Source organism: Staurois parvus, unplaced genomic scaffold (genome assembly GCF_062004578.1).
Source record: "Staurois parvus isolate SC_StPar_1 unplaced genomic scaffold, SC_StPar_1.0 ptg002772l, whole genome shotgun sequence".
NCBI lineage: Eukaryota > Metazoa > Chordata > Amphibia > Anura > Ranidae > Staurois > Staurois parvus.
Window position 1 is genome coordinate 50,345 of NW_028320568.1, and position 16,842 is coordinate 67,186.

Genomic DNA, 16,842 nt, shown 5'->3' on the forward strand with positions numbered 1-16,842 from the left:
GGAAACCGGAGTACCCGCGCAGGCACAGGGAGAACATGCAGACTCCAGGCAGGTGGTGCCATGGTTGGAATTCAAACCAAAAACCCTAGTACTGCAAGGCGGAAGTGCTAACCATTTATCCACTGTGCTACCTATAAAGTTTAATTTAGGGCCGGCGCAGGGATCTTTGTCTACATAGGTGAAGGTTCATTTTGGTACCCCCATGTCCTCCAGCCACCACAACTGGTCCTGCTGTAAACCCCCCCTAAGGCCAATTTAGACAGGAGCCAATCAACCTCCCAACATGTTTTGGAGTGTGGGTGGAAACCGGAGTACCCGCGCAGGCACAGGGAGAACATGCAGACTCCAGGCAGGTGGTGCCGTGGTTGGTTTGTCCTTTTTTGAAGAGCGCTTGTCCTCCTAATGCAGTAGATTGGGTACACTGCTGGAACGGTGGTATTCCAGCGACTGTCAATGACAATGTTGTATTGCATAGTCAGAAGGTAACAACAAAATAGTGTTTGTATTGCTCAAGTCCAATGTTTCCCTCCCAAACCGAGAGAATGCTAAATTTTTTCGAAGCACGAAATCTGCCATTACCATTAGCTCACCTTTTTATGCAACAAAACCATCAGTTCTATTCTTATTTTCCCAAAGCTTCCTCCCTGTAGCTTTAGTAAACATTTTTTAGAAAGAAATATGATTTTCTTAATTCATGTGCCTGTCGAATCATTACGCCAAATGATACTGACGGAATGTCATGAAGCAGTATCATAAAATTACATACAGACATTATTTTGGTGCAATAAACATGTGTTTTTTAAGAAGACTTCTTACTAAACTTACATGTTTATTACTTGCTAAAAACATGTTTCTCCAAGTGCCACACCTATATTTCGAGGGGCCGAATTTTGTCAAAGGATTAAAAAGAATAAAAATAATAACAAAAAAAAAAATAAAAATATATAAAAAAGTAAACGAAAGAGAAATTCGACAATTGACTTTCTTGAATTGTTAAAAAAGCAAAAAGGGCTTTCGGCCGTTTTGAGTTTTTTTGTTCCTGGCGAAGATGCTAGTTGGGCGTTGGGTTTTGCCGATGAACCCGCCTCCGAAGCCTGGGTGGGGCACTGAAACATGCATCCTTATATTTTTGCTCCTTATGAACCAGATAACACATGAGATGCAATGAGGTTGATCAACACAAGAATTAAAATTGTTCGAATTGCCGATTTTGTTTTTTTCTGTTGCCGAGAGTGAACTTTAGCGAATCTTAGCCGTAGCTTCTGATGTGGTAGACATTGCATCTTATGTGGTGCGTATCTGGTCTTTTATTCTTTGTTTTATAGTGTCATTTCAATGTAATGTGCTGTTTTTTTGTGTCTTTGTTGTCTCTTTTTTTTCTTTGTCCCCTCAACAGCATTTTGTCCCGGTCAGGCAAGAAGGACAATCAAGATGCCTCCAATTTGACAGTGCCCATGACTATGTGTCTTTTCCCTGTGCCATTCCCACTCACCCCATCTCTAAGACCACAGGTCAGTTCCATCAATCCTACTGTTACTCGCTCCCTCCTTTACAGCGTCCTGCGAGATTCTCCGTCGGAACGAGGCCAACAAAGCCGGGATGCCCAATTGTCCGAGTACCCTTCTTTGGATTATCAGGGGCTCTATGTGACATTGGTTACCTTGTTGGACCTGGTGCCCTTACTCCAACATGGCCAACATGGTAAGAATTTACTACTATTGCTTTATGAAAATGGTGCTGATGATGGTGGTGGGTTTGCAGCTTGAGAAGCACAACCAAGTCAACCTTAAATCCCAGCTCCAGCCAAAACCTTTCTTTTTAAGTTTTGGATAAAGTTTGGGAAGGGTTTGGTCATTTCTCATGGTTTTGTTGCTACCTGTGCTTCTATTGGGGAGGTTTCTCCTCACATCCTAACCTTGTGATATCATGCACATCTGGCACATGTATGGCTGAGGCACGGGGGTTCGAAACCTCAATAATTTATGGTTGAAGAAGGTCAGACGCATTTAGGTGGGTCACAATAACTCCAGTAGGGCTTCTCCCTGCACAAATGAAGTTAACCTTAAATCCCTGCTCCAACCAAAAACTTTTCTTAGCTTTGGATAGAGTTGGGAAGGGCTGGGTCATCTCGCAGAGCTTTTATTGCTACCTGTGCTTCCCTTGGGGGGCGGTTTCTCCTCATATCCTAACCTTGTGATAATATGGCTGAGGCATGGGGTTCGAAACCTCAATAATTCATGGTTGAAGAAGGTCAGATTCATTCAGGTGGGTCACAATAGCTCCAGTAGGGCTTCTCCCTGCACAAACAAAGTATCCTATGGGATAGGGGACGCAGAGTTTGGAATCCAGGAATAGAAAGTCTTTTGCATTGGATAGAGCTAGAAAGAGTTGGGTCATGATGATGATGCCGATGGGTTTCTTGAGAGGCACAACCAAGCCAACCTTAAATCCCTGCTCCAACCAAAGCATTTCTTAGCTTTGGATAGAGCTGGGAAGGGTTGGGTCATCTCTCAGTATTTTGATTGCTACCAGTGCTTCTATTGAAGAGGTTTCTCCTCATACCCTAACCTTGTGATAACACGCACACTTAATCTGGAGCATGTATGGCTGAGCATGGGACTCGAAACCTCAATAATTCATGGAAGAAGAAGGTCAGACACATTCAGGTGGGCCACATTTGCTCCGGTAGGGCTTCTCCCTACACAAATGAGGTACCCTATGGGATAGGGGACCCAGAGGTTGGAATCCAGGAATAGAAAGTCTTTCGCTTTGGATAGGGTTAGGAAAGGGTTGGGTCATGATGATAATGGTGCTGATGGGTGTCTTGAGAGGTCCAACCAAGTTAACCTTAAATCCCTGCTCCAACCAAAAACTTTTCTTAGCTTTGGATAGAGTTGGGAAGGGCTGGGTCATCTCGCAGAGCTCTTATTGCTACCTGTGCTTCCCTTGGGGGGCGGTTTCTCCTCATATCCTAACCTTGTGATAATATGGCTGAGGCATGGGGTTCGAAACCTCAATAATTCATGGTTGAAGAAGGTCAGATTCATTCAGGTGGGTCACAATAGCTCCAGTAGGGCTTCTCCCTGCACAAACAAAGTATCCTATGGGATAGGGGACCCAGAGGTTGGAATCCAGGAATAGAAAGTCTTTTGAATTGGATAGAGTTATAAAGGGTTGGGTCATGATGATGGTGCTGATGGGTCTCTTGAGAGGCACAACCAAGTCAACCTTAAATCCCTGCTCCAACCAAAGCATTTTCTTAGCTTTGCATAGAGTTGGGAAGGGTTGGGCCATCTCTCAGGGTTTTTATTGCTACCTGTGCTTCCATTGGGGAGGTTTCTCCTCACACCCTAACCTCGTGATAACATGCACACTTAATCTGGAGCATGTATGGCTGAGGCATGGGATTTGAAACCTCAATAATTCATGGAAGAAGAAGGCCAGACACATTCAGGTGGGCCACAATAGCTCCGGTAGGGCTACTCCCTGCACAAATGAGGTACCCTATGGGATAGGGGACCCAGAGGTTGGAATCCAGAAATAGAAAGTATTTTGCTTTGGATAGAGTTGGGAAGAGTTGGGTCATGATGATGATGGTGCTGATGGGTGTCTTGAGAGGTCCAACCAAGTTAACCTTAAATCCCTGCTCCAAAAACGTTTTTCTTAGCTTTGGATAGAGTTGGGAAGGGTTGGGTCATCTCGCACAGGTTTTATTGCTACCAGTGCTTCCACTGGGGAGGTTTCTCCTCATACTCTAACTTCGTGATAACATGCACACCTAATCTGGAGCATGTATGGCTGAGGCATGGGATTCGAAACCTCAATAATTCATGGTTGAAGAAGGTCATCTATATTCAGTTGGGCCACAATAGCTCCGGTAGGGCTGCTCCTTGCACAAATGAGGTACCCTAAGGGATAGGGGACTCGGAGTTTGGAGATCAGGAATAGAAAGTCTTTAGCTTTGGATAGAGTTAGGAAGGGTTGGGTCTTGATGATGATGATGATGCCAATGAGTCTGCACTTTGAGAGGCACAACCAAGTCAAACTTAAATCCCTGCTCCAACCAAAGCATTTTCTTAGCTTTGGATAGAGTTAGGAAGGGTCGGTCCATCTCTCAGGGTATTTATTGTTACCTGTGCTTCCATTGAAGAGGTTTCTCCTCACTTCCTAACCTCGTGATATCATGCACACTTAATCTGGAGCATGCATGGGTGAGGATCTGGATTCAAATCCTGAATAATTCATGGTTGAAGGATATTAATTACATTCAATTGGGGTGCAATAGCTCCAGTATAGCTGTTCCCTGCACAAATGGGGATACCTACCCTATGGGGTAGGGGACCCAGAGTTTGGAATCCAACAATAGAAAGTATTTAGCTTTGGATAGAGTTTGGAATGGTTGAGTAATTTCTCAGGGTTTTTAATACTCTCTGTGTTTCTACTGGGGAGGTTTTTACTCACTTCCTAACCTGGTGCACTCAATCCGGAGCAAGTTTTGCTGAACCACTGGATTCAAATCCTCAGTTAGGCTTGATTCACACTTCTGTGGTGCTGCGTGCTGCGTTTGTGCGGTCTCGGCTGACGATTCATTTGAATGGGCTGCTGTGCCTGCATTTCATATAGGAAAGAGGTTTCCTGCACCTTTTTTAAAACGGGCAGGGAAGTTACTGCACGTTCCCACACCTGCAGACGCAGGTACATGGAGGCGCCATTAAGAATGAATGGCAGCCCCGTGCATCTGTTACGAGCAGCTCATTTTCTCTGTGGGTGTCAGCAGGTGCAGGAACAGGTGTGATTTCTGAACCTGAAAGTACTCGTGTAGGTGTGCCCCTAGCCTTTTTTGTATTTGAAAGAGGTCAGTCACATTTGTTCTGGCTATAATTGCTCCAGTAAGGCTGCTCTTTGCTTCAATGGGGTGCCCTGTAGGCTAGGGGACCCATGATTTGATATCCAGGAATAGGAAATCTTTAGCTTTGGATTGAGTTTGGATGGGTTGGGTCATCTCTTTTATTGCTATCTGTGTTTCCATTGGGGAGGTTTCTCCTCACTGCCTAACCTGGTAAAACCATGTGCATCGGATCTGGAGCAGGTATGGCTGAGGAGCTGGATTAGAATCATCAGCATGGTTGAAGAAGGTCACATTCAGTTAGGGTGCAATAGCTCTGTTTAGGCTTTTCCTAGCACAAGTGGGATCACCCTATAGGCTAGGAGACCCAAAGTTTGTAATCCAGGAATGGAAAGTCTTTAGCTTTTAAAAGAGTTGGGAAGCATGATGCTGAAGGGTCTGCAGCTTGAAAGGGAGGCACAACCAAATCAACCTTAAATACCAGCTCCAGCCAAACCCTTTTCCTAGCTTTGGATAGAGTTGGGAAGGGTTGGGTGTTCTCTCAACAAGTTTTTTTTTGGCTATCTGCATCTCCATTGGGGCACTTTCCTCTCACTTCCTGATCTAGTGATACCTTGCACACCTAATTTGAAAGATGTAAAATTTGAATCATCAATAATTCATGGTTGAAGGTCAATCACATTTAAACATGGCACAATAGCTCTTCTAAGGCTGCTCATTGCACAAATGAGGTACTTTATGGGCTAGGGGACCCAGAGTTCGGAAGCTTTGTATGGAGTTGGGAAGGGCTGGGTCATCTCTTAGGGTTTTTATTTGACGGGTTGGGTCATCTCTCAAGTTTTTTTTTTTTTTGCTATCTGCATCTCCATCGGGGCACTTTCCTCTCACTTCCTGATCTAGTGATACCTTGCACACCTAATTTGAAAGGTGTAAAATTTGAATCATCAATAATTCATGGTTGAAGGCGGTCAATCATGGTTGAAGGGGGTCAATCACATTTAAACATGGCACAATAGCTCTTCTAAGGCTGCTCATTGCACAAATGAGGTACTTTATGGGCTAGGGGACCCAGAGTTCGGAAGCTTTGTATGGAGTTGGGAAGGGCTGGGTCATCTCTTAGGGTTTTTATTGCTATATGTGTCTACATTGAGGAGACTTCCCTTTACTTTTTGACCTAGTTATACCATGCGCACTTCATCTAGAGCATCTATGGCTGAGGCCTGGAATAAAATCATTAAAAATTTATGGTTGAAGAAGGTCATTCATATTTAATTAGGGTACAATAGCTCTGATAAGGCTGCCCCCTTTACAAATGGACTACACCGCTATGCCAGGGGACACATAATTCGGAATCAAGGAAAGGGCTGTAGTTGGGAAGGGTTGGGTCATCTCAGGGTTTTTATTGCTATCTGTGTCTCCATTGGGGAAGTTGCGGCACACTTCCTTACTCAATAAAGTGTGCCAATTCTTAAATTCTTTATCCCTGAGTAACCAGTTATCTACTGATTTAACTAGTAGTAGTTAGTATCATTCAACTGAGCATGTTATGTAATGTTGGAGACCTTTTGTAGATTCCCCATGTCACTTCTTCAGTTGCATTGAGTGACAGGAAGGTACCCCAACATTTATATCCACACAGGTAGCACAGACACCTTCATCCAATTACCATCCAATGTGTCAAGGCAGATGCTCATTGAACAGATGGGAAGTGAGACAGTTGTGTGACCACCCTTTGTAGTTACATCATCCCATACTTGGTGTCAGGAAGTCCACATAGGTGTCAGTCCTGCTGTTCATATGGCTGGAGGTGGGAATTGGTAAATGGCCAAAATAGAGATCTTGAAACGGCATTTCATGAATATGATGATGTAATTAGAACAAAAGGATTGTACAACGTTCACCCCTCCCATCCCGTTCTTGAATAATCAGCATCTGCCTTGCCTCGTTAGAACAGAAGAGGTGGCTTGGGTAAGCTAAGAAAGATCTTCAACATTACAGAACAAGTCCAGCTGAATGTGACCAATTACTACTGGCCACTTGTTCAGTTCTGTTGAGACAAGGCAGATGTTGATTGTCCAAGTACAGGATGGGAAGGGTGAATGTTGTGGAACCCCACGTTCTAGTTAGAAAATCCCATCCCTGGCGTAAGGAAGTTTGCGTAGGTGTTAATGATTCAATTCACATAGCTGAAGGTGTCAGTTGTGAAATCTCCTGGGGTAGAGATGTTAAAATGGCATTATATGTGGAAGACAGATGGTGTTGAAGGTTCGCTACCACTGTTCAGGGATGATCGTTCCGTTTTGACGTAATTGGCCTCTTTCACGACTGTTGTGAACCATCTTTTGTCCAAAATGTGCTCCTCACTGTCCATGAAAGAATGTCCATTTTCCTTAAGATGTAGGACAACTCCTTTGATTCCTGACCTGTAGACTTCTTTGCCCTCTTATGTTGGGTCATTTTTGTGTTGAGAGGTTGTCTGTGTGGATATAATGGTGGGGAATGTTCCTGACACATATTGAAAATGTATAAGTGGCTTGGAGAAGCTATGAAACATCTTCAACATTACAGAACAAGTTCATTTGAATGTGACCAACTACTACTAGGTCTACCATGACTTGGATACATGAGACCAACTATTACTAAATTTACCATGACCTGGATAAATCAAACTAACAAAGATTAGATATACCATGACCTGTATACATGAGATTAACTACTACTAGATCTACCATGACCTGGATCCATGAGACCAACTACTACTAGATATACCATGACCTGGATCCATAAGACCAACTACTACTAAATATACCATGACCTGGATCCATGAGACCAACTACTACTAGATATACCATGACCTGGATCCATGAGATCAACTACTACTAAATATACCATGACCTGGATCCATGAGACCAACTACTACTAAATATACCATGACCTGGATCCATGAGAGCAGCTACTACTAGATATACCATGACCTGGATCCATGAGACCAACTACTACTAAATATACCATGACCTGGATCCATGAGACCAACTACTGCTAGATATACCATGACCTGGATCCATAAGACCAACTACTACTAAATATACCATGACCTGGATACATGAGACCAACTACTACTAGATATACCATGACCTGGATCCATGAGACCAACTACTGCTAGATATACCATGACCTGGATCCATGAGACCAACTACTACTAGATATACCATGACCTGGATCCATGAGACCAACTACTACTAGGTACACCATGACCTGAATCCATGAGACCAATTACTACTAGGTACACCATGACCTGAATCCATGAGACCAACTACTACTAGGTACACCATGACCTGAATCCATGACACCAACTACTACTAGATATACCATGACCTGGATTCATGAGACCAACTACTACTAGATATACCATGACCTGGATTCATGAGACCAACTACTACTAGATATACCATGACCTGGATCCATGAGACAAACTACTACTAGGTACACCATGACCTGGATCAATGAGAGCCTTCACAGACATATGTACTGGTCTAACTTCATGACTGACTCTAATTGTATTTATAAAGCCAAAACTTTTTTCATCATCTTGGATAGAGTATGGAAAAAAGCCACCACCCTTCACTTCTTGCCCTGTAGACCCAACACTTGGCCGATTGGAGAGGAGCACCTGGCAAAAGTGTACAAGTGGAGCCATCGCATTTCCGGGGAATTGCCTCCCCCTTCTTCAGTGCTAGTATGTAGAGAGAAAGATGCATGGTAAAAATTCATAGCCAATCAAGGATTTGTAAAAAATGCAAAGTAAAAATCTGTCATATAAATTCATATAAAGTCCTTGTTTGGTCTCTGTAGACATAAGTGGACAAATACACTCATTAAACTTTAAATAATAAAATAGTAAAATAAATTCAAAAGAAAAAGCCCGGAAGAAGGGAAAGGCAATTCTCCTGAAATGGGTTGGCTCCACTTGTACATTTTAATCTTCTATAAACAACTATAAAAATCATTAAGTGAGACATTTTTCTGGACAATGGGCACTCCTCTCCAATCACCCAAGTCTTCCGTGTGGTAACGCCCCCATTGTCATTATCAGAAAGGTAGCAGCCCTAGACCCCAACGGAGTCTTTCACCTACCACCTATGAATAGGATGTAACCAATTGGAGGCGACTCCCTCTATACCCTCCACACAGTAATCTGCCTCTATGCAGACTGCAGCAGTACCGGTCCAACAATGTCCTTCACCCAAACCTGTAGACACAACTGGAAATGTCCTTTTAGTCAGCTCTCACCGGGACAAGTGTCCCCACTGGAAGATTCCTCTTCTCTAAACTACAAAATTTTGGAGTTTCCATCACTTTCAGCCTTGGTGACAAAGAGAAGGTGAATCCCTTCAACCGGACATAGACGTAGCAAACTCAGCCGGGGTTCTAACCTATCACCATTCTATCCAAACCCATAAAATACGTTTTGGCTCTGGATACCCTTTAGGAATTGGTATTATTTCGACTGTAAGCTCGTGTAGCTCCTTTTTTGAGGAGGCCTAGCTGTCTCTGAGAGGTTCTCACTGTAACATTGAACCTTGTGTCACATCCATTATCCCCGTAATGCCCCAGTGAATAGGTCCATGTGCCCCTCTGACTCTCTCCATGAACCCCAAACCTGTAGACACAACTGGAAATGGCCTCTTAGCTGTCACCGGGACAAGTGTCCCCACTGGAATATTCCTCTTCTCTAAACTAGAACATTTTTGATTTTCCATCACTTTCAGCCTTGGTGACAAAGAGAAGGTGAATCCATTCAACCGGACATAGACGTAGCAAACCCAACCGGGGTTCTAACCCATCACCATTCTAACCAAACCCATAAAATACGTTTTGGCTTTGGACACCCTTTAGGAATTGGTATTATTTTTACTGTAAGCTCGTGTAGCTCCTTTTTTGAGGAGGCCTAGCTGTCTCTGAGAGGTTTTCACTGTAACATTGAACCTTGTGTCACATCCATTATCCCCGTAATGCCCCAGTGAATAGGTCCATGTGCCCCTCTGACTCTCTCCATGAACCCCATTGTGAATATTTCCATTACTTCCGGAACTGCTACATCTTTCAGTTTATTGTATCTGCAGTGAGTGAGGGAACGTTACAGGGATATCACCCATCAGTGCCATATACTTGCCAATATTATGGGTCCTACATCCCGGGATGCTGTTAACTCCACCCATGTCTGCATTTTGCCCACCCACTTTCTGGGTGGGCGCACCCAGAATACAGGTCGATCCCTGCATTTTTAGACGTTCCTTTTTGAACTACCGCACACGTGTTTTGCTGTTTCCTTTAACGTTCTTTGCGGTAGAAGCAAGGAAGCATGAAGTACCTCTGTAGTGAAGTGTAAGTGAAGCTGTAGGAAAAACAATGTATGGCATACAAAGTATCACAAAGTATCACAAAGTATGCCTACAATGCGCACAAGTTAAAGTGTCACCCCGGTAAAGTTTTATCTCATCGTCTTCATTCTATGCGGGATCTCTTCCAGACTGCGTCTTGCTTCCTGGAGTCCTGAAAAACAACTAGTACTTTTTTTTGTCTGTCCAAGTCCTTTTCCCCTCCCCTACAGTGAAAAGGTCCTCTTATTGGTGGGACTTTGACAGCACAATTTTATCAAATGGTAAACTTGACAATTCAATAGTTTAAAAAAATATGCGGTTTTTATTTTTACGATCTTAAAACAAACATTTAAGTTGTAATACAAAGTGTGGCGGTGTCATCAAAGATGATATTCCAGTGAAGATGTAGAGATAAGTCATGCACAGACTGCACTTGATGCGTTTCGAGACCAATCGCAATCTCTGCCTCAGAAGTGCCCAAAAAGGCGTGACGCATCGCCCCGTATAGGGGTAAGAGGAATACGGAGAACGCCAAAAAGTTAAAAACACTTCTTTTCCAAGAACATAGCCAGGGATTCTTCATAGGCCTCTAACAGCGATGGTGGACAAGGAACGGAGGGAAGGAGACCAGGAGAAGACAACCGCCACCCAGACGTCTCCTGGAAGGGCCCCGCCCAGCTACACCAGTGGCAGATCAAAAAACTGGCTGTTCGCTGATGCTGGAAGGGTGGTATAGGGGTGCGAGAAGATGACCAGAATGACACAAGAGAGCAGTGGTAGCCTGGCGAAGATCAAAACCCAAAATGTGGGAGAATAAACCACTTCAGGGCTCTATGTCCAGTGGAGAAGTGGTCATCATGTCTGTGAGCTCACGGTTGTCCTCTCCTGGTCTCCTTCCCTCCATTTCTTGTCCACCATCGCTGTTAGAGGCATATGAAGAATCCCTGGCTATGTTCTTGGAATAGAAGTGTCAGGAATCAAGGAATGACCAGAAAGGTGTGGACTGACACAGGGAAACACAGGTTTCAGGTATAGTATAATACAGGTTATTATTAGCCACCCAGATATATATAAATATAAACGCACAGTGCGCAAACCAACCTTCCACTAATCTTAGGAGGTGCAGGAACACAGGCGTAGTCAGGGCTGGAGAGGTGGAATGGTCAGGCCGGCCGTAGGGTTCTGTAATGACTGCCTGGTGGTACCTCTAGCGGTCCTCAGGACAGGATTCCCCAGGGCGCGGAGTCTAAGTCCCAGTCTGCTATTCACCAGGGCCCCTGATGGTGGGGATGGACTTGGAGCAGACAGGAACCAGGTCGCGGCCCCTGAGTACACCTGCTAGTGATAGAGGGATCCGCCAGAGGTATGTGCAGGTACAGCTGGATCCGTGCAGGATGGATGGATGGCAGAGTAGTGAGCGTGGTCAGACGGGCCAAGTCAGCAACGTGCGGGCAGCAAGGCATCAAAGGAGCAGGCAGAGAATGGTCAAGGTCACAAGCCGGGTTCAGTAACTCACGGACAGCGCAGTACAGAGGATCAGGCAGAAGGATGGTCAGGGATGAGCCAGTAGTCAGAACAGGAGACGGTCAACAGGAATCAGAATCAGGCAGGGTCGGCAACAAGGTATCTTCTCACAGGAACTAGGAACAGGATACAGGGGCTCATGGGGAGACATACACCAAGGCAAAGAGCACAGGCCTGGTCATGCCTTATATACACCTTTCTGTAATCAGCCCCAGGTTTGGCTGATTGTGAGCTTCTGGCTGCTAAGAGCACCCGCTGGTCAGCTCTGGTACTGCAGCCCACACGGCAGGAGAGTCCCACCACCAGTGCTGAGAGCACCCGCTGGTCAGCTCTGGTACTGCAGCCCACACGGCAGGAGAGTCCCACCACCAGTGCTGAGAGCACCCGCTGGTCAGCTCTGGTACTGCAGCCCACACGGCAGGAGAGTCCCACCACCAGTGCTGAATCCATTCCTGACAGAACCCCCCCCTCAAGGAGCGGCCTCAGGACGCTCCAAACAGTCCTTAGTGGGCGAAATGTTCCACCGCCCGGGTCCGGTAACTGGCTGAATATCCTACTGCCGGAGTAAACCGGCTGGCTTGGTTTCCTGCTGGTAGACTTCTCTTTGTGTAGGAGAATCAAGGAAGGCAGATCACTGGGCACAGGATTTCCAGGAGCAGGCTGGGTATCAGTTATCGGCCAGTTTAACTGGACGTCAGGGGCTGGCATGTCGGGCTGTGTAGCGGGCAGAGGCACGTCAGCGGGCACCGAGTCATCTGGCACGACAGCGGGCACAGAGTCACCGGGCACGTCAGCGGGCACCAAGCCTTCTAGCAGAACCGCGGGTACCGGGTCACCAAGCTCGACAGCAGGCACCAAATTAACTGGCACCGAATCATGAGGCATCAAGTCATCTGGCTCGACAGCGGGCACCGAGTCAACTGGCACCGAGTCAACTGGTACGACAGCGGGCATTGAGTCAATTGGCACGACAGCGGGCACCGAGTCAACTGGCACCGAGTCAACTGGTACGACAGCGGGCACCGAGTCAACTGGCACCGAGTCAACTGGTACGACAGCGGGCACCGAGCCAACTGGCACCGAGTCAACTGGTATGACAGCGGGCACCGAGTCATCAAGCATCAAGTCATCCGGCTCAACAGCGGGCACTGAGTCATCAAGCATCAAGTCATCCGGCTCAACAGCGGGCACTGAGTCAACTGGCACCGAGTCAACTGGTACGACAGCGGGCACCAAGTCAACTGGCACCGAATCATCAGGCATCAAGTCATCTGGCTCGACAGCGGGCACCGAGTCAACTGGTACGACAGCGGGCACCGAGTCAACTGGCACAGAGTCAACTGGCACGACAGCAGGCACCGAGTCAACCGGCATCAAGTCATCCAGCTCAACAGCGGGCACCGAGTCAACTGGCACCAAGTCAACTGGTACGACAGCAGGCACCAAGTCAACTGGCACCGAATCATCAGGCACCAAGTCATCTGGCTCGACAGCGGGTACCGAGTCAACTGGCACCAAGTCAACTGGTACGACAACGGGCACCGAGTCATCAGGCATCAAGTCATCTGGCTCAACAGCGGGCACTGCGTCAACTGGCACCGAGTCAACTGGTACGACAGCGGGCACCAAGTCAACTGGCACCGAATCATCAGGCATCAAGTCATCTGGCTCGACAGCGGGCACCGAGTCAACTGGTACGACAGCGGGCACCGAGTCAACTGGTACGACAGCGGGCACCGAGTCAACTGGCACAGAGCCAACTGGCAGGATGGTACAGTGAGTGGGAGCAGGGTACCGACATGTGGCAGATTGCTGGGTATACTGGGCTGTCACTGGGGGGGCTGTCACTGGGGGTGCTGTCGGGAATGCAGGAAAAGAGCTTTGAGCAGAGGAATGATGAGAAACAGGACTGGTTCGTTGCAAGCTGACTGAGGCTGGGTGTAACAAGTCTGACCATGTCTGCAGTAAGGGTTGGACAACGCTCAGCTTACACAAGGCCTGTCTGATCAAAGTTTGCACTGCGTTTATACACTTCTTTAGCACCTGTGGTGAATATGCTGAATAACGCTCCAAGAAGCAATCCGGATCATCCTCCAACAACCATACCAGTGATATTATTTGACTCGCCCTGAATGGAGGAAGAAATTCATCCCTGCTTTCAGGGGTACTAGATGAAGCCAACTCAATACAAGCCTGAATCAATGGCTGCACCTCAGAGAGCTCTAGGTCCTGACCTACTAGGGAATGAGCGACCCGTATGCACTCTAGCAGCTGATCCCGGGTATACTCCCGCAGAGTCTTATAGGCATATTCCCTGTCATCAAAGACTAGCATAGACAAATATACAACCTCATCAGGATGCATCCTTCACGACAAGTCAAGATGGCTTCCCTGTGCAGCCACTTCTGGTCAGGAAAGGCCTTGGTGTGATGTCAGGAATCAAGGAATGACCAGAAAGGTGTGGACTGACACAGGGAAACACAGGTTTCAGGTATAGTATAATACAGGTTATTATTAGCCACCCAGATATATATAAATATAAACGCACAGTGCGCAAACCAACCTTCCACTAATCTTAGGAGGTGCAGGAACACAGGTGTAGTCAGGGCTGGAGAGGTGGAATGGTCAGGCCGGCCGTAGGGTTCTGTAATGACTGCCTGGTGGTACCTCTAGCGGTCCTCAGGACAGGATTCCCCAGGGCGCGGAGTCTAAGTCCCAGTCTGCTATTCACCAGGGCCCCTGATGGTGGGGATGGACTTGGAGCAGACAGGAACCAGGTCGCGGCCCCTGAGTACACCTGCTAGTGGTAGAGGGATCCGCCAGAGGTATGTGCAGGTACGGCTGGATCCGTGCAGGATGGATGGATGGCAGAGTAGTGAGCGTGGTCAGACGGGCCAAGTCAGCAACGTGCGGGCAGCAAGGTACCAAAGGAGCAGGCAGAGAATGGTCAAGGTCACAAGCCGGGTTCAGTAACTCACGGACAGCGCAGTACAGAGGATCAGGCAGAAGGATGGTCAGGGATGAGCCAGTAGTCAGAACAGGAGACGGTCAACAGGAATCAGGATCAGGCAGGGTCGGCAACAAGGTATCTTCTCACAGGAACTAGGAACAGGATACAGGGGCTCATGGGAAAACATACACCAAGGCAAAGAGCACAGGCCTGGTCATGCCTTATATACACCTTTCTGTAATCAGCCCCAGGTTTGGCTGATTGTGAGCTTCTGGCTGCTAAGAGCACCCGCTGGTCAGCTCTGGTACTGCAGCCCACACGGCAGGAGAGTCCCACCACCAGTGCTGAGAGCACCCGCTGGTCAGCTCTGGTACTGCAGCCCACACGGCAGGAGAGTCCCACCACCAGTGCTGAATCCATTCCTGACAAGAAGTGTTTTTAACTTTTTGGCATTCTCTGTATTCCTCTTTCCCCTATACGGGGCGATGCGTCACGCCTTTTTGGGCACTTCTGAGGAAGAGATTGCGATTGGTCTCGAAACGCATCAAGTGCAGTCTGTGCATGACTTACCTCTACATCTTCCTTGGAATATCATCTTAAATGTTTGTTTTAAGATCGTAAAAATAAAAATCAAATTTTTTTTAAACTATTGAATTGTCAAGTTTACCGTTTGATAAAATTGCACCGTTAAAGTCCAACCAATAAGAGGACCTTTTCACTGTACTTTTCAGGGATGATTGCACTCCTTGTATCATACCACTCTCTTTTTCCCCCTCCCCTGCTTCCTGTTCTGAGCTTATGAACCAGTCCAACAAGTTTATTGGCATATGAACCAGTCCAACAAGTTCATTGGCATATGAACCAGTCCAACAAGTTCATTGGCATATGAACCAGTCCTACAAGTTCATTGGCATATGAACCAGTCCTACAAGTTCATTGGCATATGAACCAGTCCTACAAGTTCATTGGCATATGAACCAGTCCAACAAGTTCATTGGCATATGAACCAGTCCAACAAGTTCATTGGCATATGAACCAGTCCTACAAGTTCATTGGCATATGAACCAGTCCTACAAGTTCATTGGCATATGAACCAGTCCAACAAGTTCATTGGCATATGAACCAGTCCTACAAGTTCATTGGCATATGAACCAGTCCTACAAGTTCATTGGCATATGAACCAGTCCTACAAGTTCATTGGCATATGAACCAGTCCAACAAGTTCATTGGCATATGAACCAGTCCTACAAGTTCATTGGCATATGAACCAGTCCTACAAGTTCATTGGCATATGAACCAGTCCTACAAGTTCATTGGCATATGAACCAGTCCTACAAGTTCATTGGCATATGAACCAGTCCAACAAGTTCATTGGCATATGAACCAGTCCTACAAGTTCATTGGCATATGAACCAGTCCTACAAGTTCATTGGCATATAAACCAGTCCAACAAGTTAATTGGCATATGAATAGGGAAAGCCTAGCTGCTACTTCTATTTATGCTATAGAAATCACAAAAATAGCCACAACAACACACGCATACAAGGTTGATGCTGAGATCATGGGACCTGGGCCGGGACAAAGCATCGGTCGGACAGATGGCCAAGATGTGGGGCAGTCTGGGCAGATCTGGGGCAGTTGGCATCCAATCATTCATGATAAGTTATCACCACATTGTCACAGACATTGGGGGCTGATTTACGATAATAGCACATTATGACCACTAGAGGCGCTCTGATACCCGTTCTGTTATCTGATTTTTATTTTTTGGAAGTCCTCACTGTATCCAAACGTGAAAATGTTCAGAACAAAAATGTGTTCTAAAGTGGATTGGTGAGCGCTGTAAATATCTCAGATGTGTGTGACTTGGTTGTGGATTCTAAAGCTTTAGAATGTAGTATTGTATGCGCTGCTTTCTCTGTCCTATTAAAGGCCCAGTCCACCCAAAACTGGTATTTTAGTGTTTGGTGGGTGCTGAAGACTTAAAAGCCCTGACGGTCAATCAGTGTCTCTGATGGGGAGATCCCTGAGCCAAGTTCCCGGATCTGTACACCTGTTGAGCTTATTATGAGGGGTTTTCACCATCCCTGTGTTGAGTTCCTGGGTCTGTACACCCGATGTGCCCATTATGAGGGGTTCCC

At 46.4% G+C, this 16,842-nt stretch overlaps 1 protein-coding gene across 1 annotated transcript in view; it reads left to right on the plus strand.

Moving 5' to 3' along the window:
• Positions 1-16,842, plus strand: part of LOC149429150 (protein unc-79 homolog) — a gene marked incomplete at its 3' end in the record, with an annotated part of 68,836 nt that overhangs the window by 30,197 nt on the left and 21,797 nt on the right. Inside the window, exon 3 of the mRNA XM_089666674.1 lies at positions 1,397-1,701. Coding sequence (XP_089522800.1) covers positions 1,397-1,701 — 305 coding nt within the window. The remainder of the gene's footprint in view (positions 1-1,396; positions 1,702-16,842) is intronic.